General features: G+C 49.4%; 3 protein-coding genes across 3 annotated transcripts in view; all 3 read left to right on the top strand.

Annotated features, from left to right (window-relative positions):
* The window catches only part of LOC144179907 (uncharacterized), a 518,871-nt gene that overhangs the window by 387,210 nt on the left and 106,651 nt on the right, over nt 1-25,010 (top strand). The window lies entirely within an intron of this gene.
* Nucleotides 3,653-7,700, top strand: LOC144180472 (uncharacterized). The gene is made up of 2 exons (XM_077708813.1): nt 3,653-5,835; nt 6,359-7,700. Exons 1-2 carry the CDS (start codon nt 3,777-3,779, stop codon nt 7,609-7,611), a joined length of 3,312 nt encoding a protein of 1,103 aa, XP_077564939.1. The 5' UTR covers nt 3,653-3,776; the 3' UTR covers nt 7,612-7,700.
* The window catches only part of LOC144179209 (uncharacterized), a 28,697-nt gene continuing 28,176 nt past the window's right edge, over nt 24,490-25,010 (top strand). Inside the window, exon 1 of the mRNA XM_077707472.1 lies at nt 24,490-24,680. The gene's annotated coding sequence lies outside the window, so the exon portion shown is untranslated. The remainder of the gene's footprint in view (nt 24,681-25,010) is intronic.

Genomic DNA, 25,010 nt, shown 5'->3' with positions numbered 1-25,010 from the left:
AATTAAATACTTCATCAACTACAGAAAAAAAATTCCCTTCGCCGTCGCCTGCTGTCGCCCGCGCCACTATAGCTTCTTGCGGCATTTTAAGGAATCAACCGGCAACAGTTACGAAAGGTTCCACTAGATAGGTTCCACGTTCCGCTTAGAACGCACGTGGACTAGGGAAACGCGGTTCTATAAACGTTGAAGTAGGGCGCCTCGATTCCCGCGCGTCTTCGCCGTACGGCAGCGTTGGCATCGAGACAACCGGTTTGGAGCAGTGGAACGTGGGAAATTTAAAATGATTAAGAATACCTTTAGCGTCTTTACCTTGGGAGGAGCGCGACGCAAGAGGAACAACATAAAAGGTGAGCGGGAAAGCGAAGGGAAGCATTTACTTGGCAAAAGTCGATAAAGACTATCGTCTTCTGACGACATTTGCAACAAAAGAAGCAGATACGCGGCCAATTTTTTGTATGGGCCTCGCCCGCGGCTTTTTACGCGGCGTCGGGGAAGGCTGTCCTGTCCTCCTGACCCTCGGGGACGGACAGGGGGCGAGCGGAGGCCAAAACCCTAATTAGTATGTGCGCTGCGGTGGGGAGGCGGCTTCGCTTGCGACCGGTCGCGCATTCTTCAACGAGTTCGTCCGGAGCTGTGGCCAGTGGTTTATGCAGGATTTCGATTTTGGGGGGGTGTCGGTGGGATGTTTGGGGGGGTGTTGTATAAATCCCCAGGCAGGGTGCTTGTGGTTGTGGAATCTTTTTTTGGGGGGGGGTGTCGAAGTCCTTCTTGGGGGTGTTGGGGGGGGGGGTGTTAGGGGGGGGGGGTGTATAAATCCGTGGCTGTGGCCAAGAGCGGTCGTATCAAGACTTGCCAGTGCTTCCAACTCTAGGGAAATTTCCTTAGATCTAGGGGATTTTGGTTCTGTTTAGGAAAAAAGGGAAGTTTGTCAACATCTAGGAAATTTTATGTTTCTACGTGGTCTGATGCCTTCGGTCGTGTAATGGTGCCCTTTATTATTTTAGCATTCATTATTTTATGTACCAATGCATTTCAATTTCACGATGTAGCGCAGACGTGTATTTCTCATGAATGCGCATACAGCAAAGCTGTCGCTCGTACGTGTGACGTTGTTGGTGTAAATTTGAAAAGAACATGACTGATGAATTTTATAAACTTGTTCGCTCGAATATCTCGTGCACTGCGCATCGTCTGTGCTTGTTCCTATTGTTCTTCTTTTTAATATACTTGCGTGCTGTTACAAGTCCACTGTTTCGTAGTGCAAGATTTTTGTGCCAAATGTGTAGTGCAAGGTTCCCGTTTTTGTGACAAATGCATACATAAAAATCCTTGTGCCCTTGTGTATTTCGATAATCGCATTGGGTGCTGTGCGGCAATATTGGGATCTCATTTCGCCGCCGCTTGCACAATCACCCTCATGTGGCTGCCTTAGCGAGCGATTGGGACGAGCGATGGCGGATCCCCATGGCATCGTTCGTCGCGTCGCTCGAACAAATAGCTCCATTTGGTTACCCCATGGTCTGAGAGAACATTAATAACCGCATTCAGCACAAATCTAGGGAAATCTAGAGAATTTCTTCATCCGAGTTAGTGGCTTCGAATTTCTTCATCCGAAAAGTGGCTTCGCAGGTTGGCAGCACTGATTCTGACTTGCTTCCGTGGTGGTTTCTGGGCGACAGAGCCCGCGGTTCGGCAGTGGCCTCCGGGCCCCTGTCATGGATTGTGCGGCGCTACCCTCCTCGTGCGCGCGGTGCATTTTAATTTTTAACCCAGTTGTCATTGTCTTGTTTCGTGGTATGTTCATGCTTCATCGTCTGCTGTAAATACGTGTAAATAGACTTTTCTCCATCATCTACCTCTTGCGTCGGCGTCATCGAGTACTTTCATCCCTCCATGACGACACCACCCACCTCTACAACGGACCTAACTTTACTGGAACTTACGTACGGGATCGATTACGTGTGGCCGTTTTTACGCTTTCTTTCAGTAACCGTGAGCTTTGTGCGTTCGGTTTTGGTGAGCGGAACTTTGACAGCAGGGGAGCCTGAGAGCCGAAGCGGAAGTCCCACGTTAGTAGTGGTCATTTAACCTAGATCCGAAGTTATTTAACCATCCAACAGCCCAAGCTAAAAACCCTCCCTACCATCCCCTTCCCATTTTAGCACCTGCGTGGAATAAAGGCTGGCACCAATAGTAAAAAAAATGTGACAGGGTTAGCGTCCGCCTGTGTTTTTAATGCTTAAGGGCCAACTGCACTCAATTTTTTTTTGTCCAAATTTGATCCGAATAAGTAGTCTATGCTCTTAAAATCACCATGGCGAAATCCTAAGCTTCGTTATCACAGAACACGCTAGGTACCGTCGTTCAAAGTACCTCCGAGCAGACGACGTTTGCACCTGGCGGAGAGTCGCCGAAACAAGTTCCGAGCGGCCTGTGACGGAGTTTGGGGAACCTGTCCCGTGGAGCTCGCGCTTCTCCGGGAGAGGCCACCAGGGGGCCGAGCTGATCGAACGTCCTCCACATGAGCTCCGTGGATTTTCCATTCCTGTGGCCGACATTCCACACGTGGACCCACGAAAGGTATTCCACCGTATTTCTGAAGGTCAACGCACCCAGAGGACACCAAATCCTCGACGGACGGACCATCGCCCGAAATTCTACGGCCTTTGTTTGCAGCCGGCCGAGCGAGGCCTGCTAACCTCAACGGGGCCTACAACGGCCACGGCTCGCACGCTGAGGCGAACGCTCTGTTCTGGCACGCTCTGGCACGTGCTGCGACCCGCGCTCTTTCATGCTCGGGCGCACTGGCGTGCACTCTGGATGCGCGCTGGCACGAGCCGCCGGGGACTTTTCCAGCCCGCAGCGCAGTCTCAGCCCCCGCCTAACCGACACCCAGCGAGGCATTATGGAAGTCGTGGAAGTGGATGGTGAGCCTATCTCACCCGGAGACTACGAGAACGACGCGGGCTGGATTACCAGCCACCAGCAACGAAGCAGCCGAGCCAAGGCTAGGCTCACTGATCGAGACTCCCGAAACCAGGAAGGCGCCCGCCGAGAGCAGGCGCACAAGATCCAAAACCACCTGGGAGTGCGCAGACCGCGTCTGCCGGCTCTTCCAAGAGAAGATATCAAGATAGTTATTCGACCACGCGATGGCTTGAACACGTCGCGTGTGAGTTACGCACAGCTCCGTGGCGGTGTGTTACGCGCTGCCGCAGTGTCGACGGAGAGGGCGAGTGACATCTTTCGCTTTAAACGCAAGCGTTCATGCAAAACGTGGAGACCCAGATCAACACTAAATTGCAACAATTATGGACCCAACAACACCAAGTACAAGGACCAAGCCAGACCGAAAGACAGTAAAAGACCAGAAGCCGGACAGGGACCTCCTAATCTGGCAATGGAACTGTAATGGTTACCAAAGTAAAAGGGCAACGATAATACAACACCTAGAAGGGATAGACAGGAAACCAGACATCTTCATGCTTCAAGAAACGCACTGCATAGAAACACCAAAACTACCAGGGTACAGAGCACACGCCAAAGCTGCAAAGACACTGAGCGAAAACAAGACGGGAGCACACAGGCCTATCGGCGGGGTGTGCACGTTCGTCCGTAAGGGCATCGTCTTCGCCGAGCACGAGCTGAACACCGGCAACTGGACCGACAGCTGCGCGGTGGAGGTGATCATTGGGAGGAGGACGAAGACAAGCACACTCGCCGTAAACGTGTACAGCAGTCCGAGGCACAGGAAACAGAAGTTTCGCACGCTCATGCAGAAAGCGCTAAGAACGATAAAAAAAGGAACGGTAGTAATCGGGGGCGACTTTAATGCACCACACTACGATTGGGGCTACGACAAGACCACCGAAAAAGGAAGAGACTTAATGCAAGACGCGACGGACGCAGGGTTAATACTGATCACGAACCCTGAGACCCCAACGAGAACGGGCACATCGGTCGCCAGAGACACCACCCCGGACCTGACGTTCGTAAGGATCGAAGGCAGAGGGGACGCGACATGGAAGAACACCAAGATCGATCTCGGCAGCGACCACATGATCATAGAGATACGAGTCCCACTCGGAAACGACACAAGCCAAGAGAAAAAAAAAAAACACAAATACACGAACTGGGAAGAGTTTCGCCGCCACCTCCCAACTCAGCACGAGAAAATAGAGGACATAGACACGTGGGCAAAAGCGATCGTGGAAGCAACCGAGGAAGCAACGATTGAGATAGAGACAGACGGAAACGTACACACGATGGATAGCCGACTGGCCCACCTCATCGAAGCAAAGGAAGCCTTAAAAAGAAAATGGAACCAACAACGTACGAACAGAAAGCTCAGAAAAAAGATCGCCGAAATTAACAGAGAGATAGAAAAACACAGCAGGGAGCTCGGCAAACAACAGTGGGAACAGACATGCAGGGAGGCGGACGGACAACTCCACATGGGTAGAACGTGGAGACTGCTCCGACACCTCTTGGACGAAACCCAAACCAAGGGCGAACAGCAGCATAAACTCGGCAAAATCATCCACAAGGCGATCGCGAAGGACGGGGAGGACGAGGTGAAGAGAAAACTCGACGCCAAATACCTCCCGGTTTCCCCGAAAGAAAAACACCCAGAATATCACGGAACGGAAAACGCCGAAATAGACCGGGACATTGAAGAATGGGAGGTACGAAACGTCATGCAAGACCTCAATAGAAGATCGGCGGCGGGACCCGACCGAGTAAGCAACAAGGCACTACGAAACCTCAACGACGCAACGGTCGCGGCACTGACGGAGTACTTCAACAAATGTTGGAGGGCCGGAAAGCTACCGCGCCGATGGAAGGAAGCCAAAACGATTCTAATACCGAAGCCGGGCAAACCACCCGGCGTCGAGAACCTAAGACCGATATCGCTGACGTCGTGTGTAGGCAAACTGCTCGAACACGTACTCATGAACAGGTGGCAACACTACCTCGAAGAAGCAGAACTATACCCGGACTCGCTCATCGGGTTTCGGAGTAAGCTAGGGACCCAAGACGCTATGCTACAGCTCAAGAGAGAGATCGTAGACTACGACATCAACACCAACGACAACAGAGCAATACTGGGCTTGGACCTGCAGAGTGCCTTCGATAAAGTTCGGCACTCGGCGATCCTTGCCCAGGTATCGCGCCTGAATCTGGGAAAAAGATCGTACAACTACATCAGAGACTTCCTTACCGACCGCACAACCCGAATCTGGGCGGGAGACCTACAACTACCAGAGAAGACACTAGGCAGCGAGGGAACGCCGCAGGGAGCGGTAATCTCACCGCTGCTCTTTAACCTAGTAATGATCGGGGTCGCCAACCGACTGCAGAGCGTCGAAGGGGTACGACATACAGTCTACGCCGACGACGTAACGCTATGGGTCACCGGCGGAAGCGACGGCCACATCGAGAGCAAACTACAAGAAGCACTGGAAGCAGTAGAAGACCAGCTGAGGGGCTCGGGACTGGTATGCTCCCCCGCAAAGTCGGAACTCCTAGTGATCCCGCCCAAGGGAGCGAGGCGCAACAAGCAGCCCACCAGAGACGGCGACAATATAACAGTAAGAACTCAGGGGGGACTCACCATTCCCCAAGTAAGCAGGATCAGAGTCCTAGGAATGCTCATCGAACGCAGCAGGGTCAACGGAGAGACGGTCTCCAAACTCGACGCCAAGACCGGCGCGGCGATGCGACTCATAAGAAGAGTGTCAAGCAGAAGAGGTGGGATGAAAGAGGAACGACTCGTAAGACTCGTTCAATCCTTCGTGGTCAGCCACGTCGCATACGTCGCCGCCTTTCACAATGGACCTTTTTCCAGTAGCGATCTGCGCATGCGCGGGCTGCCGGTACGCCATTCTTGGCAGGCGCCTCGGGCAAAATAAACAAAAGGGCGCCCCTCAGTTTTCTGCTTAGGGAGGGGCTATACTGCCTAGCGCTGCACGCTTTCTTTTTTTTTCTTCCCTTTCGACACCTCGTGGTGGGTTCGTACGTCCACACAATAATGACTTTCTACGAAAAGGGGCAAGGACGTTTGAGGCAGGCTGACCACGCTGCCAGCACATGGCTGCTAGTGAGGGGGTAATGAAAAAAAAAAAAAGATAAGGGGCGCTTTGAACACTGCAGATTAGTCACGAGAACGCGCGCCTGCTACCGTGACATTCATGTGAGAGGTACTCGTTGACGGGTCAGTGCGGGAGGGACCGCAGGGCCAGGATATTTCATGCACGGGTTTCCCGAAAGCCAAATATTTTTTGGGCCGTGCCATTACTGCCATTTTTAGTTCGCCGTGGCGGACGCTAGAGGGACCGGTACTGGAAAAAGGTCCATTGGCGGCAGTGCGAGCGGAAGAAAGTCGACGCGATGCTGCGCAAGGCATACAAGTCGGCGTTGGGGCTCCTAGGAGGCACGAGCACGCAGAAGCTCGAAGCCCTCGGACTCCACAACAGCCTGGAGGAAATAGCGGAAGCCCAGCAGACGGCGCAGTTCACAAGACTATCGGAAACCAAGACCGGCAGAGAAATACTACGACAACTAGGCGTCAGCGTCAGAGAAGATCTGCAGACGGGGGAGCAGATACCGCGGGAGACGAGCAAACGCATCGTCGTAAGCCCGATCCCACGGAACATGAACCCAACGTTCAACAAGGAAAGAAGACAAGCACGGGCTAAAGCGCTGATAGCACTTCACTCAAGCGACGAAGGTGCGGTATTCGTGGACGCGGCCAGCTACAAAAACATCAACGGCGTCTTCAGCGTCAGCGTGGTCGAAGCCAAGACCGGCGAGACCAGGCTTGCGGCAAGTGTGAAGACCAAGTCGCCGAACCAAGCCGAGGAAGTGGCGGTGGCACTCGCCATCGCGGACCCAAGAACAAAGACGGTGCTGTGTGATTCGCGAACGGCAGTGCGCAATTTTGCGAAGAACCGGGTGAGCTGTGCGGCCGCGCGTATTCTACGCAAGGCCGAAACCAACAGCGACAACGACGGTGTGGTAATTAAGTGGTTCCCCGCACATGCGGGCGAAGGGGTGGCGAGCTCGCTGGGGCTCGCCAACCACAACGAGACGGCCAACGCCGTGGCGCGAGGATTAGCCGGCCGTGCCACGGGAACGGCGGTCGCCGACGAAGTGGATCTCCCCGACAAGGACACCATGACCAGTTACAGCGAGGTGATCTCATGGTATAGACTAGGAAGACGAACGATGGCCCTGCCTCACCCCGGACTGACTAGGGAAGAGGCGGTTGTGCTCCGTCAACTGCAGACAAACTCAGTGATTACCCCAGTGCTAGCCAAACACCTGTGGCCGGAGGTTTACGTGACAGATGTGTGCAGACTGTGCGGGAAGGAGCGGGCCACGCTGGCCCACATCCTAAAAGACTGCATAAGCGCGAACAATGCCAACAATGCCGACGTTCTCCCGCCCCACATAGAGGAGGCGAAGAGATCCAACGACTACGGCGTGCAACGCAAGGCCGTCCAGCAGATTCTAGCGGCGGTCGAGAGGCAGCGACCGGACGGGCCGGAGGCAGAAAGGGGGAACCCGAGTACGCCGAAGACCACCGGGAGCGACTCTCGCCGCTAAGAAGACGTCCGGCCTCGTCGACCCAAGACTCCATCCGAAGAGGGTGGGGTAGGGGTTACTGCAGGAAGCTTAATAAAGTTGTTCTCTCTCTCTCTCTCTCGCCTTTAACCCGGACAGAACATCTTGGTCGTGAGTACGCCAACGATGGAAAATGCCAAGAAGTATTGCAGCATCAAAGAAATTCAAGTCGAGAGCCAGACCTATGCTACGACGGCGTATGTGACGCCCCCAGACGACACATCGAAAGGCGTGATTCACAATATACCCAACTATGACACGCAAGAAGACATCACAAAGAGTCTGGTCAACTCGAAGAACCCCGCGATCCTCCAGGAGAGACGAATGGGCAAGTCAAGCTCGGTTATTATCGTCTTCGAAGGTACCAAAGTTCCGCACTACGTATACTACCGCGGTGCGGAATATCGATGCTTCTTGCACAAGAAGAAGGTGGAAGTCTGCAACACCTGCGGTCGTCTCGGGCATCGCACGGACGTCTGCCCCAGACCAAACGAAACATACTGCCAGGGCTGCAGGATTAAAGACCCACCGGAAGATCACAATTGCCATCCAACATGCGCCATTTGCGGCCAAGCGCACGTCACAGGCGACAAAAAATGTCGCAACCGTTTCAAGACACCGTACTTGCTCAAGCAACGGCAATGGGAGCACCAGCAGCGCTCGAGACAAGAAGACGGCGGGAGAACCAGCTCCGGGATTCTCCGCGGGGAAAATCACCTGAGCAGAGCTACGAGCAAGCAAGACTCCACCAAAGACAAAAGATACGACCGAAGAGAGCGCTCCAGTTCCTTTCCCCGACTCTCTCCCCCAGAAGAAGCGGAAAAGCAGAACTCCAAGCGTCATCGATCTCGGTCGAAGTCAAAGACCAGGAGGGCTTCAAGGCGGGCCCAATCGCGGTCCTGCTCTAGCTCCAGGCCCCAGACCAGGAGGGGTCCCTCGCAGTCCTCGGAAAGGAACAAAGAAGAGAATGCAAATAAGGTGAGCTGGGCAGATGCGGTCTCTCATAATGCTCCTTGCAGAGACAACAAAAAGTCAGGGCCTTCCCCCCTAGAACAGGAACTGATGAGGATCAGGCAAATTCTTGAGCAGGTAACCAAGGAAAACAGAATCTTAAAGGAAGAAATAGTAAGGCTGAAAGCGGATAAGCAAACTCATGCGCAAACCGCTGCAGCGCCAATCAAAATGGGGCAACCAGAAACGGAAACTGTTCCGGTCGCAGTAGCGATGCAGAGTGATGTGGATTCTTCACCACCTTTCAAAAGAAAGGCGGGTGAACAACCCAAAGAACATAACGACTCCGAAGAACTAATACAATTAAACCAGAGTATTAATTGCAGGTTTGAAGCTATGGACCGAAGGATCGAGGCTGCGATCTCTGAGCTAACCAACGCCATTAAAGATCAATTTGACAAGGTGGTAACCCGGCTTACAGTCTTAGAGGATACCCATAGGAACTCTCGTCCGGCTGGCGTTGGGCCGATCAAATCTTCAAAACCTTACAGTAGACCCGCTTCGGCGGACATGACCAAATTTAACAAGGAAGATTCGAACTCGAACAATGGCCCGGAGTAACGAGAAATACGTGATTTGGCAATGGAACTGCCGTGGGTTTCGCCGGAAACGAGGGAACCTGCAGCAGTTCATCGACACCAATGTGCAAGAGGCGCCGGACGTAATAGCGCTGCAGGAGACAGGGGCACAGGCAAAATTATCCGGGTATAAAACTTACAGTAAAGCCTCGGACGATAAGACACCCGTCACTACTCTAGTAAGACGAAATTTACCGGTTCTGGAACACGAGACTGGAGTCGCCACCGTGGACCACGTCCTCGTCGAAATTATTCCGACCAAAAAGGGGAGCGAAGGCAGCGTTTTCGTTCTAAACGTATACAGTAGTCCCAGGAAAAGGCACAGGTTCGGATCTCTATTCCGCAAGGTCTTAGACATAGTCAAAAGACAACCACTCGTCGTAGTAGGCGACTTTAACGCGCCTCACCCAGCCTGGGGGTACGGTAGGGAGGTCGCTAAAGGACGAAACCTCTGGATGGACGCACAGCAGCAGGGTCTCACTCTGGTGACCGATCCCGCTCATCCCACTAGGGTGGGTAACACCGTATGCCGCGACACCACTCCCGACTTAACCTTCGTCAAGAACGTGCCGGATCCTGATTGGCTAAACACTCAAGAAAATTTGGGAAGTGATCACTTTATTGTAGCCACCACTGTGAAGGCCGGTCCTTCCAAATTAAAGGGTAACAAGATCAAAATAACAGAATGGGATTCTTTTCGTGATAGAGAACTTGGGTAGCGAAATTGATGACATCGAGTCTTGGGCCAAAAATATAAACAAATGCGTAGAAAAAGCTACTAAAACCATCCCCGAGGAAGCCGCACTGAAAGTGGCTGACAGCAGGCTCCTGCACATGTGGGAAGCCAAGAATGGCCTGCAGAGACGGCTTAGTAAGCAGAAACATAATCGTAGCCTGCGCAGAAGAATAGCAGTTTTAAACAAAGAAATTGAGGACTACGCGAATCAGCTCACCCGCCAGAACTGGCACAGTATGTGCGACGGCATGGAACATCAGATGGGGCTCACTAAAACTTGGCATATACTCAGATACTTAATCGATCCCGAAAATAGTAGAACTACCCAGAAACACAACCTGAGTAAGATTGTTCACACTTACCAGGGAACGGAGCAAGACTTGCTCAAAGAAATTAAAGATAGATACATTGGATCTACTCAAAAGAAGGGGCTAAAACCGTACACCGGTAAAGAAAACGCAGACCTTGACCGACCCGTTACGATATCCGAGATTCGGGCAGCTTTGGACAATCTCCGGACAAGGTCCACCCCTGGCCCCGACGGTATATCGAACAAAATTTTAAGAAACCTAGACGACGAATCTATAGAAGCCTTGACGAAGTACATTAATGTATGCTGGGAAAGGGGTAGCATCCCGCGGCAATGGAAGACTGCCCAAGTGGTCATGATTCCAAAGCCTGGAAAGAAATTACAATTGGAAAACTTGAGACCCATCTCACTGACGTCGTGCGTGGGCAAGCTGATGGAGCACGTCATCCTCAATAGACTGAACGCCTACATGGAGGACAGAGGGCTCTTCCCTCACACCATGATAGGTTTTAGACTCAAATTGTCTACGCAGGACGTAATGCTACGCCTCAAACATCAGATCCTAGATGGAGACGAGAGCTCGTCCTTAGACACTAAAGCAATTTTGGGATTGGACTTAACATATGCCTTCGATAGCATCGCTCACGAGGCTGTCCTAGAAAACTTACAAGAACTGGAAGTGGGTCGTAGAACTTACGATTACATAAAAGACTTTCTCTCCGACCGGAAAGCTCATGTAACTATCGGAGGGGTCAGATCAGAGGACATAGAATTGGGTAGCCGGGGAACACCGCAAGGTTCCGTCCTGTCGCCATTTCTTTTTAATGTCGCTATGATTGGGCTTCCTGAAATACTAGATCGGATAGAAGGCTTGAATCACAGCCTCTACGCTGATGACATCACCCTCTGGGTCACCGGAGGTAGTGATGGTCGAATTCAGGATATTCTCCAGACAGCGATCGACGCAATCGAAACATACGTGAAGCCGAGAGGTCTAGCGTGCTCACCGCAAAAATCGGAGTTATTGCTTTACCAACCCACGATGAGAGGACGCAACCGTGCCTTGGAAGTCCCCAAAATCGAGCTCTTCGCTGATGGTAATCTCATTCCAGTTGTGACTAGTATCAGGATTCTCGGCTTGAGAATTCAGGCCAATGGTCAAAATACTGAAACCGTTAAATTTTTAGAAAAAAGCGTCCATCAAACCTCCAGACTGATTTCCAGGATAGCAAGCAGACATCATGGAATGAAGGAGGGAAATTTGATCAGGCTAGTACAAGCGTTCGTCCTGAGTCGTACAGCGTACGTAACACCTTTCTTGAGACTAAGGGCGGGCGAAAAGACCAAAATTAATACCATGATCAGGAAATCATACAAACAAGCTCTCGGGATACCAGTTACCACGTCCAACGAACGTTTCGAGGCGTTAGGAATTCATAATACATTAGAGGAACTAATAGAGGCGCAGAGAGTTGCCCAGCTAGAGAGGCTCACAAAGACCTCGACGGGCCGTCATATTTTAATGACTCTAGGCATTCGGTACGAATCTCAATTCGGCACCAAACGCGAGATTCTATGTGAAGTATGGGAATGCATACACGTCCCTCCTATACCGAGGAATATGCATCCCGAGCACAACAAAGAAAGAAGACGCGAAAGAGCGAAAGCCTTACAAAAGAGATTCAAAAACTCTGAGAACGTGGTCTACGTGGACGCCGCGGAATACGCAGCCCGCGATGCCATGACCGTGGTAGCTATCGATTGCAACGGCAATTCCGTAACTAGCGGCACGATACTGACGTCGTCGCCGGATGCGGCAGAAGAGGCGGCCATTGCGATGGCGATGGCCTCCACGAAAGCTAAATTTATTGTCAGCGACTCTAAAACTGCAATTAGGAATTTCACAAAGGGACGGATCTCGTCCGAGGCACTGAGAATTCTGGTCGGCTTCAAAGACCGGAGAAAGGTCCAAATTGTGTGGACGCCGGCACACTCTTCTCTTCCCGGTAACGAGAACGCTCACGACGCGGCTCGAGGTTTGGCTAACCGAGCCGATCACGTCGAGGAAACATCTGAGCACTTCTCGCGCGCTGGGATGGGGAGGGACCGCATGGTCTCGTACAGACACATAATCAATCATTACAGATTGGAACGGGTTCAGTATCCTCTCCCCCACTGTACTCTCGACAAATGGCAATCTGTAGCATGGCGCCTCTTGCAGACAAATACATTCCCCAATCCGGTCCTGTGCAGCCATTGTTACCCGGGGCTCTACACGAGCGAATGTAAGCTATGTACGGGCAGGGCAGACCTGCGCCATATTATTTGGGAATGTCGCCAGAAAAAGAATTCGTTAGGTGCTTTGCTATTAATTAAGACCGAGGAGCAGTGGGAGACCGTTCTGCGCAGCTCCGATCCGGATGTACAGATCCGGGTTGTCCAAATGGCCGAAGACGCCGCCGGAGCCCAAGGGCTTCTGGCCGCCGTCTGAGGGGTGAAGAGGCTCGGCCTCCTTTGCATCAAAACCATGTAGGACAAATATATGTTGTTTCTCTCTCTCGCGCGCGCTTCTCCGGCGGCCTGCACGGCGCTCCGCCGGGCTATTCGCCAGCGTTGCGCTAGTAGCGTGGATGCTCCGCTGCGCGGACCTGGAAAATGCACATTGTGGGCGCGCTTCGTGCTTTCTTCGCGCCGTATGTGAATATAAAAGGCGCAGAAAAGAGTGGTATGCTGTAGTTCGGTTCCTCAACGTTCCATGTGTTGCATGAAAGCGGCAGTAAGTTTTCATTACTACGCCAAAAAAGCAGTAGTAGTAGAAAACTTTATTATAAAGTCAGGCTAACTAGCTCTCAGAGGGTGGTGCCCTTAGTCCAGGGGCCCATTTGCTGCTGCGATCCGTCAGCTACCCACCGGGGCGGTTCGGTACAGGGCGTTTCAGTACGGTCTTTTCGGTACACGGACATTGCGGGGCACGGGTGTTTCGGTACAGGACATTCCGGTGCAGGGCGGTTCGGTACAGGTCGTTTCGGTACGAAATCGAATTCGAGTGAGCGTTTGAGGCAGCAAAGTTCGCGGGCGTTTTTAACATGAGAGTCGCAAGCACGCAAATCGAACCTGTTTATTATAGCGGTTGTTTCTCATATTGCTGCGTTATTTTAGGCCAGTAAAATTTGTGGCCATGCCAAAAAATGCCTATCTATTTGCTTTGCACAACAGTAGCCAGAAAACGTATAGCTCGTTCATTACTTCGTCTCTTTAGCGACAGTATCATCAGGTATTTTCTCTCGCTCATTTTATCAATAATCATCTACAGTAACTATTTTTTGCACTTTCCAGGAACTACAATAACAGCATGCATGACCACCGCAGGGCCAATGGAACCTGTGTCTTTCCAACGTAATGACGAAGAAGATTTTATAATATTTTGGCATTCCGTATTTGTGGGCGTTGCTTTCTCCTGATAACGCAATGCACATACGGTACCGAGTCACTATCAATTCATTACCGAAGGCACCGTTTGTACATTGTCGCACGCTTCCGTCCCGGCTTTATCGTCGTTAGCAGTTACTATGCTGGGTTTACTGTTTTAGTGAATTCGAAGTTGAAAAGGCTCTTGTATAATATTCAAAGCTATCTGCAATGTTTTCTGCAACCATGTGCATAGATATATTTTTTGCAAGGATTGGTTGCTTGTGATTTTCAGACGGTTCTGCCCGAAATTATACTTGTCATAATTTGGTCGGGTTTTAGTCTTACCAGAGATAAATGGCACCTGCAGCTCCCCACCATCAGTATTTTTTAAAGACAATAGTCTTTCTTGGGCTCATTAAGCACTCCATGCACGCTCCTTCCCTACTTCCCGTGCGTCGAGAGGAATTCGGGGAAGACAGGTGGCTGACCCCCAGGGCGAACGTCCATCGGGACTCAGCAGCCCCTTCGGTCCAAAATCTCGGTCCAAAATAAAAAATTAACGGGTTTTAAGAAGTTTTCAGTGTGCGAACATATCAGTTTGTTTTTGTTTTGATTTGCCTCTGGACAGGTTCTTTAGGATCTATTTTTTAAAAGACGGCCACTGTGCTCTTATTTGTGATTATTTAACGCCTACTTTCGAATCCGCATACTTTGTCAAAAAAGCGCGCAAGGCTCGGATACAGGCCAGTCAGATAGGTTAGGATAGTTCAGATAGGTTCGATAAACTGTCCCAGTTTATCGAGCGCCGTTTTATATAAAAAAAAAATGCCCGTGTTATCGAACGCCGTTTTATCAAATGCCGTTTTATCGAACCACCTACGTCCGTTTTATCGAAAGTGTGGTTTTCGGCTTTCATTGAAATTTTCGGGGTTTATTTTGTTTAACTCGCCATCGCATTAACCTAAGCTGGAGTTAGCTTCATCCTATATTATCTTTGCCGTGCATTACATACAAAAACCTGTGCCTGTATATGTTAACGCGTCTTTCCCGTGTTTTCTATCACCTTTGTTTTATTACATTTTTTTATTTCTGCGGCTTCAATAATTGCAATCAAGCATGTATGTCCCCCTTGTTTGTATTATAGAATTTGCCACTATAGTAGCAAGCCTAACCCAGTGCGCAATATTCCTTAGATGTGTATCGGTGTATTTAGGTTGGTGTTGCCAAATATATGGTTTATCATTATGTGATCCAAAGTCATTTTTTCTTCAATTTTTCTAGTCGCGTGGTTTGCATGGGACTCCTACTAGGACCATGTGGTCACATTGCTTGCATCTGGAAAAATATCGTGCCAAGAACTTCAGAAAAATTAGTGCTATATGAATGAACAGGGGAGGGCTTCAGGCAGTGAAAGTGAGGCCCCAACAGAGGTGGTGGAGTCTAGGAGAACCCGTCACTAGTGACTTGTCACAGCCAACTTGTCATGGGTCGGGTCTAGGAGAACTTGTCAAAAGTGAACTCGTCGCAGCCAACTCGTCATAGGTGAATTTGTCACATAGGGCAAGTCGTCATAGGCCATCTCGCACTAGGGAAACTCGTAACCTAGGGCAACTGGACACTCGGCCAACTCGTCACAATTTACGTTTTTCGTCTATCATGTTCAAATGAAAGAGTACAGAAGCTTGTATATTTCTCATCTTATGCGTAAACATTCTTACACTCCTCCTTCGATTCACCACCCTTAATGTTTCCTTTGTCGCCTTCGAGGAACGCGCCAGCCAGATAGCGTATCTTTTTTTTGGGGCAGCTAATTACGTAAGCCTTTTATATTAGATTTCGTTTGCCCGTTCTTTTTTTTTTCTAATACATTTTTAAAATTTTTGGTAAATAAGTGACGGCGTTGTATTGGGATTGCGGTTTCGTTCTGTGTTTACGCTTTTTAGTATTTTGATCTTTTGTTTTCATGCCTGCTGACAAACGATGATTGTCAAGCTGGGTAACTTTCATTTTGTTAGTCTTCATATCACCTGAAAGTCAAGGCTGGACTTAAAAGTTGACCCCTCCCCCCCCCCCCCCCCTACACACACACACACACTTACACAAAAAAGTGTGACGAATATTTTTTAGAAGGAGAAGAGAAGCAAAAAAAAAAAAAAGAAACCGGAAGCTGTGCTGAAACCAAAAAGCCAATTTCAACCAACACCTTCAAACAAACAAGAGGCCAACATTTTGCCCTATTTATAGATATATACACAAGCAGGCAAAAAGCTTCAAAATATAACGCAAAAAAAAGAAAAGAAAAGAAAACGCAAAAGAAAGAAAAGTCGACCCCCCCCCCCCCCCCTCCACAGACCCCCCCTCCACCCACCATTCGATTCACCATTACGTTTCCCTGGTGGCCTTGGAGGAGCACGCCAGACCAGACAGCGCATTTTGTCGGTTTTTTGGGTGCTTTGTTCAGCTAATCGCACGGGCCATATCAAATTTTGTTTGCTCGTTCTCAATGTTTGCAATTTTACATTTTAATTTCTAGGTAATCGGGTGACGGCGCTGTATTGAGCAGACCTTCACGATTTCGCTATTCTGGTATTTATTATTTTTAGCTTACTGTTTTTATGCCTCATAATAAAACGGTAAAAGAGTATCAGCTAAAAACCCCAGACATGCTGGGGGGCAACGGGGAGGGCGGGGGGAGATGAAAACTAACCAACCTGCAGTATGGTCACTAGTTTTGTAACTAACTTTTTTCTCGTCAGTTCTAAGCAAGGCATCGAGAACAGTAAGACAAGGCTTGGCAACCTCTTAGCAACTGAACTCAGTCCCCATTAAGAATTAGGAATGCAGAAATCGGGAAAGACTTTTGCTAGCGTTCCAGATAGGGTTTTGACATTGGACTCACGAGCGCCAAGAAGTGCCTTACTTATGTACAACATACGCGGCGAAATAATTAGATTGGGTGTCGACACGGAAGCGGTGTATACAAGAAAGTACGAAGCATATCGAGGCATTCTTGTCTACACGCCACAATGCTGTAAAATGTTCCGGATCAGGGGAGAGACTATATAGACACAAGGAGATTCGTTATGGCAGTACCATCTGCGCAATGAACAGAACGAAAAAATTGTGGAGGCAAATTTCGCGCATCACAGAAACAATGGAAATCGATAAAACGTCCGTCGATAAAACGGCGTTCGATATAACGGCGTTCGATAAACTGACCGGACCCCCTTTAATTAATTGAATAATCAATTCAAACAACATTTATGCGAAAAGTAAACTAATAAAAGAGATCCGAGAAACTATCCTTAACAAATATTTATAGGAGAAATCGCTTGAAAAGTATGCGGATTCATAAGCAGGCGTTAAATAATTCCAAGTAAGAGCACAGATGCCGTCTTTAAAAAAATAGACCCTAAAGATCTGCCCAAAGACAAATCAAAACAAAAACAAACGATATGTTCGTGCACTGAAAACTCCTTAGAACCCGTAAAGTTTTTATTCTGAGCCGAGATTTTGGACCGAAGGGTCTGCGGAGTCAGGATGGCCGTTCGCCCTGGGAGTCAGCGGGTCTAGGCCCACTCGTCACAAGTCCACTCGTCATAGGCCAACTAGTCACAGGTAAGCCGGTCAGGCGTGCCAACTCGTCATAGGGCGTCTCGCACGAGGAATTCTCGGGTTGCCCGAAAATTCGTCACACGGAAAACTCGCATTACGAGCTTTTTTTGGAACGTCAAAGTGATGTTACCGCCTGCTATGCGTCGCCTTTTAAAGAAAGGTATAGGCGAGTGCAGGGACGTAGCCAGAGGGGGTATTTGGAGGTTCGAACGTAATCCTAAATTTTTTCCAGGCAGCACGGAGCCAGACTTAGTGCATATTTCGGCAGATCTTCTCGCTTTTAATAACACCCACCCCCCCGTCGAAAAAAGTTTTGGCTACGGCCCTGGGCGAATGTGCTTGAGTTTTCTGCTGAAGTTAGGTTAATATACCATCACACCTCATTAATTATGTTATAATTATAATTGGATTCAAAGTTATATCACATGACGCGCTTTTATACCCTGATGCTTTTTTCAGGGGGGGGGGGGGGGGCACGTGATGTGACCGTATACCATTCTTCATGACCCTTTAGAGCCAGAGCTTTGTTTTCAATGTCGCTGAGCAGTGAAGTCCAAGCGACAAAAAGAAAGGAATACAAACTACAAAAAACAAGATATTTTCTGTGCCCAAATTTACATGGCGAAATTGCTCTGCTATCAGACCTGCTTTAAATCCATAAGGGCGGGGCGCGCTGCTTGCCCCCCACTCCCAGAACAGCGCTTCAGCTGCGTTTAAAACATGAGAAATATACAAGCTTCTGTACTCTTTCATTTGAACATGATAGACGAAAAACGTAAATTGTGACGAGTTGGCCGAGTGTCCAGTTGCCCTAGGTTACGAGTTTCCCTACTGCGAGATGGCCTATGACGACTTGCCCTATGTGACGAATTCACCTATGACGAGTTGGCTGCGACGAGTTCACTTTTGACGAGTTCTCCTAGACCCTGTGTGACCACGTCGTGGTGTGGGGTCTAGGAGAACTCGTCAAAAGTGAACTCCTCGCAGCCAACTCGTCATAGGTGAATTCGTCACATAGGGCAAGTCGTCATAGGCCATCTCGCACTAGGGAAACTCGTAACCTAGGGCAACTGGACACTCGGCCAACTCGTCACAATTTACGTTTTTCGTCTATCATGTTCAAATGAAAGAGTACAGAAGCTTGTATATTTCTCATCTTATGCGTAAACATTCTTACACTCCTCCTTCAATTCACCACTCTTAATGTTTCCTTTGTCGCCTTCGAGGAACGCGCCAGCCAGACAGCGTATCTTATTTTTTTTTTGTGCAGCTAATTACGTGAGCCTTTTATATTACATTTCGTTTGCCCGTTCTTTTTTTTTTCAATACATTTTTTTTAATTTTTGGTAATTAAGTGACGGCGCTGTATTGGCATTGCGATTTCGTTCTGTGTTTTCGGTTTTTAGTATTTTGATCTTTTGTTTTCATGCCTGCTGACAAACGATGATTGTCAAGCTGGGTAACTTTCATTTCGTTAGTCTCCATATCACCTGAAAGTTGGACTTAAAAGTTGACCCCCCCACACACTCATACAAAAAAGTGTGACGAATATTTTTTCGAAGGAGAAGAAAAGCAAAAAGAGAAACCGGAAATTGTGCTGAAACCAAAAAGCCAATTTCAACCAACACCTTCAAACAAACAAGAGGCCAACATTTTGCCCTATTTATAGATATATATACAAGCAGGCAAAAAGCTTCAAAAGGTGACGCAAAAAGAAAAAAAAAAGAAAAGAAAAGAAAACTCAAAAGAAATAAAAAGTCGACCCCCCCCCCCTCCACAGAAAAAGCGTGACGAATATTTTTTTGGAAGGAGAATAAAAAAATAAACCTGAAATGAAACCCCTTACCCAGTAAAAAAAATGTGATTTTTTTTTGCATCAAGAAGGGAAATAAGAAGGGGACAGAGGAACATGGGTTAAAATAGAAAAACCATTTCAACCACCGCCTGCAAACTAACAAAAGCAGGGGACCCCCCGAACTCTGAAGAGGTCAACCAGGGAGTAATAAGATTAGAAGCCACTAACTTCCTCTCCCCATTTCCCCGACATCGGCCAAAAATGGAACCGCGAGACGACTTTTCCTAGCACGAGAAGGTCAGGGCTACCACTTTTCCTAGTACGGGATCACCTAGAACGAGATGCCCTCTTTGACCAGTTTCCCTAGGACGAGTTGGCTGCGACGAGTGGGCCGGTTCCCGGTAACACAAACCTTTCCACCACGCTGCCTTAGAGTACCATTTTCCATACCAGCTAAGTACTTAACCTCAAAGCCCCTGTATGCTCAGCCCTTCAAAGCAGTCCAGGTCACGCTGACTAATTTTTCACCCCTTCTCCCTCTTTAAAGAAAAAAAAAAAAAGCAGCGCTTCAGGGCGTTATAAACGCGTGCAGGTGGCACAGGTCCCAACCAGCCTCAGCTCCGCTTTCGTCGCTGTGCATGCTTCAAGGCTTTCGTTCACGTGGTGGGGGTGCAATGAAATCCGTGTGACGAAAAGGCACCTTGGCCGAGAATTCCTATCTCGAGATGGCATTGTATTAAAATGCCGGTGTGACGAGTGGGCCTGCGAGGAGTTCTCCGGTGACGAGCGGGCTTGTGACGAGTGGGCTTGTTCCCGGAGTCAGCCACCTACCTGTCTTCCCCGAATTCCTCTCGACGCACGGGAAGTAGGGAAGGAGCGTGCAAGGCGCCTGCTTTCGCGGAAGCTCGCCTGCAACGCTCGGCCTTGTATCGGGCCCCCGCACGGGAAGTAGGGAAGGAGCGTGCAAGGCGCCTGCTTTCGCGGAAGCTCGCCTGCAACGCTCGGCCTTGTATCGGGCCCCCGCTGCCATTCGTGGCGTTAATTACGCGCTGCAGCTTGAGCTAGCCAAGGCAACCCATTCCGGGGGCCAAGGCACGGTTTTTTTCGCAGAATGCACCGAAGCGGAAGCGATCACGTTGGCGACGACGTGGATGGGAAACGCGAGGGTGTAGATGAAAAATCCTTCCCGGCGAGAGGGCGAATATTTGAGTATTTCTGTATTTTTGCGTATGGTGCGCTGCCCCATCGGCTTCGCCGAAGAGGGATTCGTTCCCTGGTAGTCAATCCCAATGTTTTCCCTCTTTTTTTAATTATTTTGTACGAATGTAAATAAGTGCGCATATCCTTTCTTGCTATACTTCGAACTTCGGTCTTCATGGCACTCATTTTACTTTGTGGACGGGAAGCCTCGTACCCGGAAGAGTGCAAAGAGACGCGCAAGGCGGAAAATCAACGAACAGCCACTCTGTTCAAATTTTTCAGCAACACTGAGAATAAAAGATTGGGGCTGTTCATTTGCATAATGAAATTTTAAATTGTTCAACAAAAGTAAATTTTGAAAAGCCCACACACAAATGTCGACCGTCAAAATCATAGGTGGGCAGTTTTTCTGTAGCTGTGGGGGGAGGGGGAGCGAAGGTTTAGAAAATGCCAGAAAGAGTCGCTGCTTGCAATGACTTGTGAAAATTTCGTGATTTACGGTTTAAGGGGGGCTTATGACCAGAGCGGACTGACAGATCCGCGGCCTTTACGGGCCCCGAAACGTTTGAAGTACCAGCGAATGTATGATGCGAGCTAATCAGGACATGTAGCCACAACACGTTAATCAACAACGCGTTTATAAAATGCTACCTATAAACGCATCGTTCAACCTCTGCTGAATCGAGGGACATGCAGGCAGGCAGACAAACTGACATAAAGACAGGCCAATTTTTCCGCGTTTAATGAGCCCAAGAAAGACCATCTTCTTAAAAAAAAATACTGATGGTGGGGAGCTGCAGGTGCCATTTATCTCTGATAGGAATAAAACCCGACCAAATTATGATAAGTATAATTTCCAGCAGAATCACCTGGAAATCGCAAGTGACCAGTCTTTGCAAGGAATGGGATACGGGCCGTTCGTCACATGGCGTTTCGTAATAGGCCGTTTGGTTACTTAGGATCATTCGTCATAGGTCGGTTCGTAATAGGCCGTTTGGTCACATAGGATCATTCGTCATAGGCCAGTTTGTAAAATCATAGGCCAGTTTGCAATGATAAAAATTATCGTTGTTAATTTACTTCCGTTCGAAGTTTTGCTTTATTTTAACATTCATGGGAACAACCCTAATACTTTATGTGTTACCGAAGCGCTTTGATTTCACGACACCCAACGCTGCAAGATGCTGCTGCAAGATGCTGCTGCCGCCAAACTGCCACGAAAAAAAAAAAGAGAAAACTATCTAGCTTAAGCGCGTCTGTATTGCCTTTTAATTATTTTATCAATCTCGTCTTCGTTGCATTCAGTGTCGGTTCTACTTAAGAACTAACCAACGATCGCACTTACAGTGGCGTTACTAAAGGTGAGGGGGGGGGGGAGGGCTGAGCACCGCCGGCTACCAACCGCCTTGGTAGAGAGAGGGGGGTGTCACTTGTGCTTTTCCGATATGTACACTGGATGTTTAAAGCCTGAAGACGACTGTCGCAACTCTCGTCCAACCAGCCTATTCAATTTCTTTCTTGTAATAGAAGAAAGCGAGGTATGTCCGGGACCGGGGTGCCCATAATATGCGCGACTTGAAGAGTTAATTGCCGACGGGGCGTTCGAAGGCGCAGAAAGAGCGATTCCTGGAGAAGGGCGCCTCAAAAGGGTGTAGCCTGCAAGCTTGTTTTCCTATGGGGGTGACAGGCGCCAGCAATACTGGTCATTGTGTCCTGAGCGGCTTCAAGTTCGGCTCACGGGTGGCTTTTTGTTGCGCATTCGGGAGGTTGTGTGAGCTCAATGTGAAGGTATAGCTTTATCTTGCATCAATGCGGTGACGCTTCGGAGGTCTGTAAGGTTTTCAGGGAAAACGGAAAGTAATACCAGTGAAAAAGAAATTTTCGGGAGATTGAAACCTAAAGACGAGGCTGTGGAGGGGTTGGGTGGTGGCTGGGACAAAGAATTACAACGAGATGAAAGTACGCGTGCATTTGTACGCACAACCCGTACGAGCTTTATCAGCTGTTTTCAGAAAGGCCCGTTCTTCCTCCACGGCAATATCAAAAAAGCTAGCAACAACCGTGTTTGCAAGTTCATTTTAGCGTGACAGCGCAGCGTAGATAAACGTTTTCATAAGATTGTCTTCATTTTGGGGGGCAACCGAATGTTTGTAAAGCTGCTTTTTTGGGATAGTGAAAGTGTGCCTTTCATTTAGAGAAAACTACATAAAAATGCATTCACTATCGTAAACAGTCGCTATTTGTCTGAACTTATTTGCGTGCTGCAGAAAGGAGCGAATATGAATTAACGCATTGCCGTCGATTAAAAAAAAAAACATGTGCAAAAGAATTCAATCACTTGGCTGCATAACAGGTGTTCTCTGAACAAGGTAGTAAACTAAAATATACAAATGTTCAATTTCTAGCAAAAACACGGCATCAATGTAAAGATGCAATCACGGCGCTAGATTATGGTTCATCACTCACTTATGCGGAAATAAAAATATAACGTCTGTTTCAAACAAGCAATCACCGATGATTCCGTGGCCGAAATGTCCTAGACCCAGTTTCAGTTCCTGAAAGCTAACTTCGAACTTTTCTTTTGTGGCAACATCGCGACACCCGCCGCGGTGGCTCAGTGGCTAAGGCGTTGCGCTGCTGAGCACGAGGTCGCGGGTTCGATTCCCGGCCGCGGCGGCCGCTTTTCTGATGGAGGCGAAAAGCAAAAACGCCCGTGTGTACGAGATTTCGGCGCACGATAAAGATCCCCAGGTGGTCAAAATTAATCCGGAGCCCTCCACTACGGCGCGCCTCATCGCCTGCGTTGCGTCGGCGCGTTAAACCCCACAATCAATCAAATCAATCAATGGCAACATCGCGAAAGCCTGCCCATGCGTTTTGTGGTGGCATTATTTAAAGCTGTGACACCAGTCCCCCTTCTTTGTTTGGTGACAGGGGGTGAAGGCACTTGGTACAAGCCGCTGGAAGTAAAGGCAGTGCCCGAAATGCGTCCCGCAGGACCGGACTATCGGTTGAGAATCCATTATCTTTCAAGATTAGCGGCACTCAGTAAGTGGAAGGGCTGGCAACGACACGAGGAAAGAAAGGCGCCGATGAGACATATGGGACAGGACTGATTGCCTTCTTTTGTCAGCTGAGCGTGTGTGATATGATCACATCTTTTGTTTCATCTTTGCCTGCTTGACCCTGGCGGCCTGTCGAAAGGCGAAGCGATCACATCGCGTTTGCGCAGATCAGAAAGACGCTCTTCCAACCCCTTTTCTATGTCGGGGTGTGTTACGCATGTGCCGCCGACCGCGTGTGTTTGCACATTTCGGGCGTCGTATCTTTTTACACTTCTCATGTCTGCGTTCGCCAGACTGGACTGAAACAATGCTTGATTTGCAAATGCAGTTTCCGTGGGAGGCAGACGAATCCTTCACCAAGCGCACAGGAACCAAGTCACTATTTTTCGCACTCTTGGCACGAGCGGGAGATTAGTAGCAAGGCACAGCAGCATTCCGCGTCCTCGAACATGTCTGGCGTGGGATTGTGGTTAACGCTGTCGTTTTTCATGGTGGCGTAGCCAGTTGTGTGCACTACGCCTGCCTTTTCTCATTTATGCTGTGCAGTTCTCACTTTCTTTGTTCAAGCGTCGCTGCCCGGCGCAATTGTTAAAAGGTGTCTTCGATTGGGAGACTTGCTGCACTCATTCAGGTAGTGCAGCTCTCGCCTCTTCGTTTTTCAAGTGCAGCGCGCGGCGCCTGCAGTGCAGGATGAGTTCACGGCTTTTCCTAGACTTCCCATGGAGGAGGTGCAGAAGCAGACGACGCCAGTGCAGGACCGGTTCTGCAAAAGGCGGCGGCTGCGCTGAGCTGGCGCGCAGAAAGTGCAGGCTAAATCGAAGAGGCCTAAAGAATAAAACTCTGTTTTTCTTGAAATTTTCCTAACCTTCGACCAACGTCCCGGCGCCCCACAATCGCGAAGCTTCGCGCAAAACGAACCCAACCAAAGCCCCCTTGACTTTGACCCAACCCATTATTTTCTTTTATTTTTCCCTTCAGGTGAGGGTGGCGAGTGCGGCGACAGGCGTGAAGCTTGCACGTGCCGGCACGCGAATTCCCCGACATGCAGTGACAAGCACAGCAGTGTGTCCGTGAATGGGGAGGGGGGAGCAGCGGCTACCGGGAAAAGACAGCTTTGAAAGGCGAAGGCATGCGCTTAATCTGACGGACTAACCCCGCCGGAGGCGATTCCAGTGTTCGCCAGCGGGGCAAAGTCGGGAGGTGGACCCGAAAAGGGGGCGCTGTGGTCGCCACTCTTTAGCTGGGCGCAAACGGATTGGCGAGAGCTCATTCGGTGGCAAGACGGTCGTAGGTGCGAGTAGTGGTCCCCTCCGCTGCCGTCCACTGAAACGTAAGTGCACGAACCCTTTTTTTTCCCAACCCTAGTCGTGGTTACTCGGACCGCCGCCGACTAGTACCTTTCCAGGGTATTGCTCGCGGAAACTTTAATTTTATAGATCATTGCGTATCATGCCGGATCGTCTTAGGCAGTTGTGCTTTTTGCATGCGGAGTAATTTTTTGCTGGGGACTGTCTTGTTGTGGTCATCAATGCGCCATCATTGGGGAACAGAATAACGCAATACCAGTTGTAGCAAGCATAACCCGTCCGTATCTGCGTAGCCATTCCGCCTTGAGAAGTTTGTTTTAAAGGAGTACTGACACCAAATTTAGAGGCCTAAA

This window comes from Haemaphysalis longicornis, unplaced genomic scaffold (assembly GCF_048455015.1).
Source record: "Haemaphysalis longicornis isolate Haplotype H1 unplaced genomic scaffold, Haemaphysalis longicornis Haplotype H1 scaffold_4, whole genome shotgun sequence".
Lineage (NCBI taxonomy): Eukaryota > Metazoa > Arthropoda > Arachnida > Ixodida > Ixodidae > Haemaphysalis > Haemaphysalis longicornis.
This window is presented reverse-complemented; position numbering and strand designations above follow the sequence as displayed.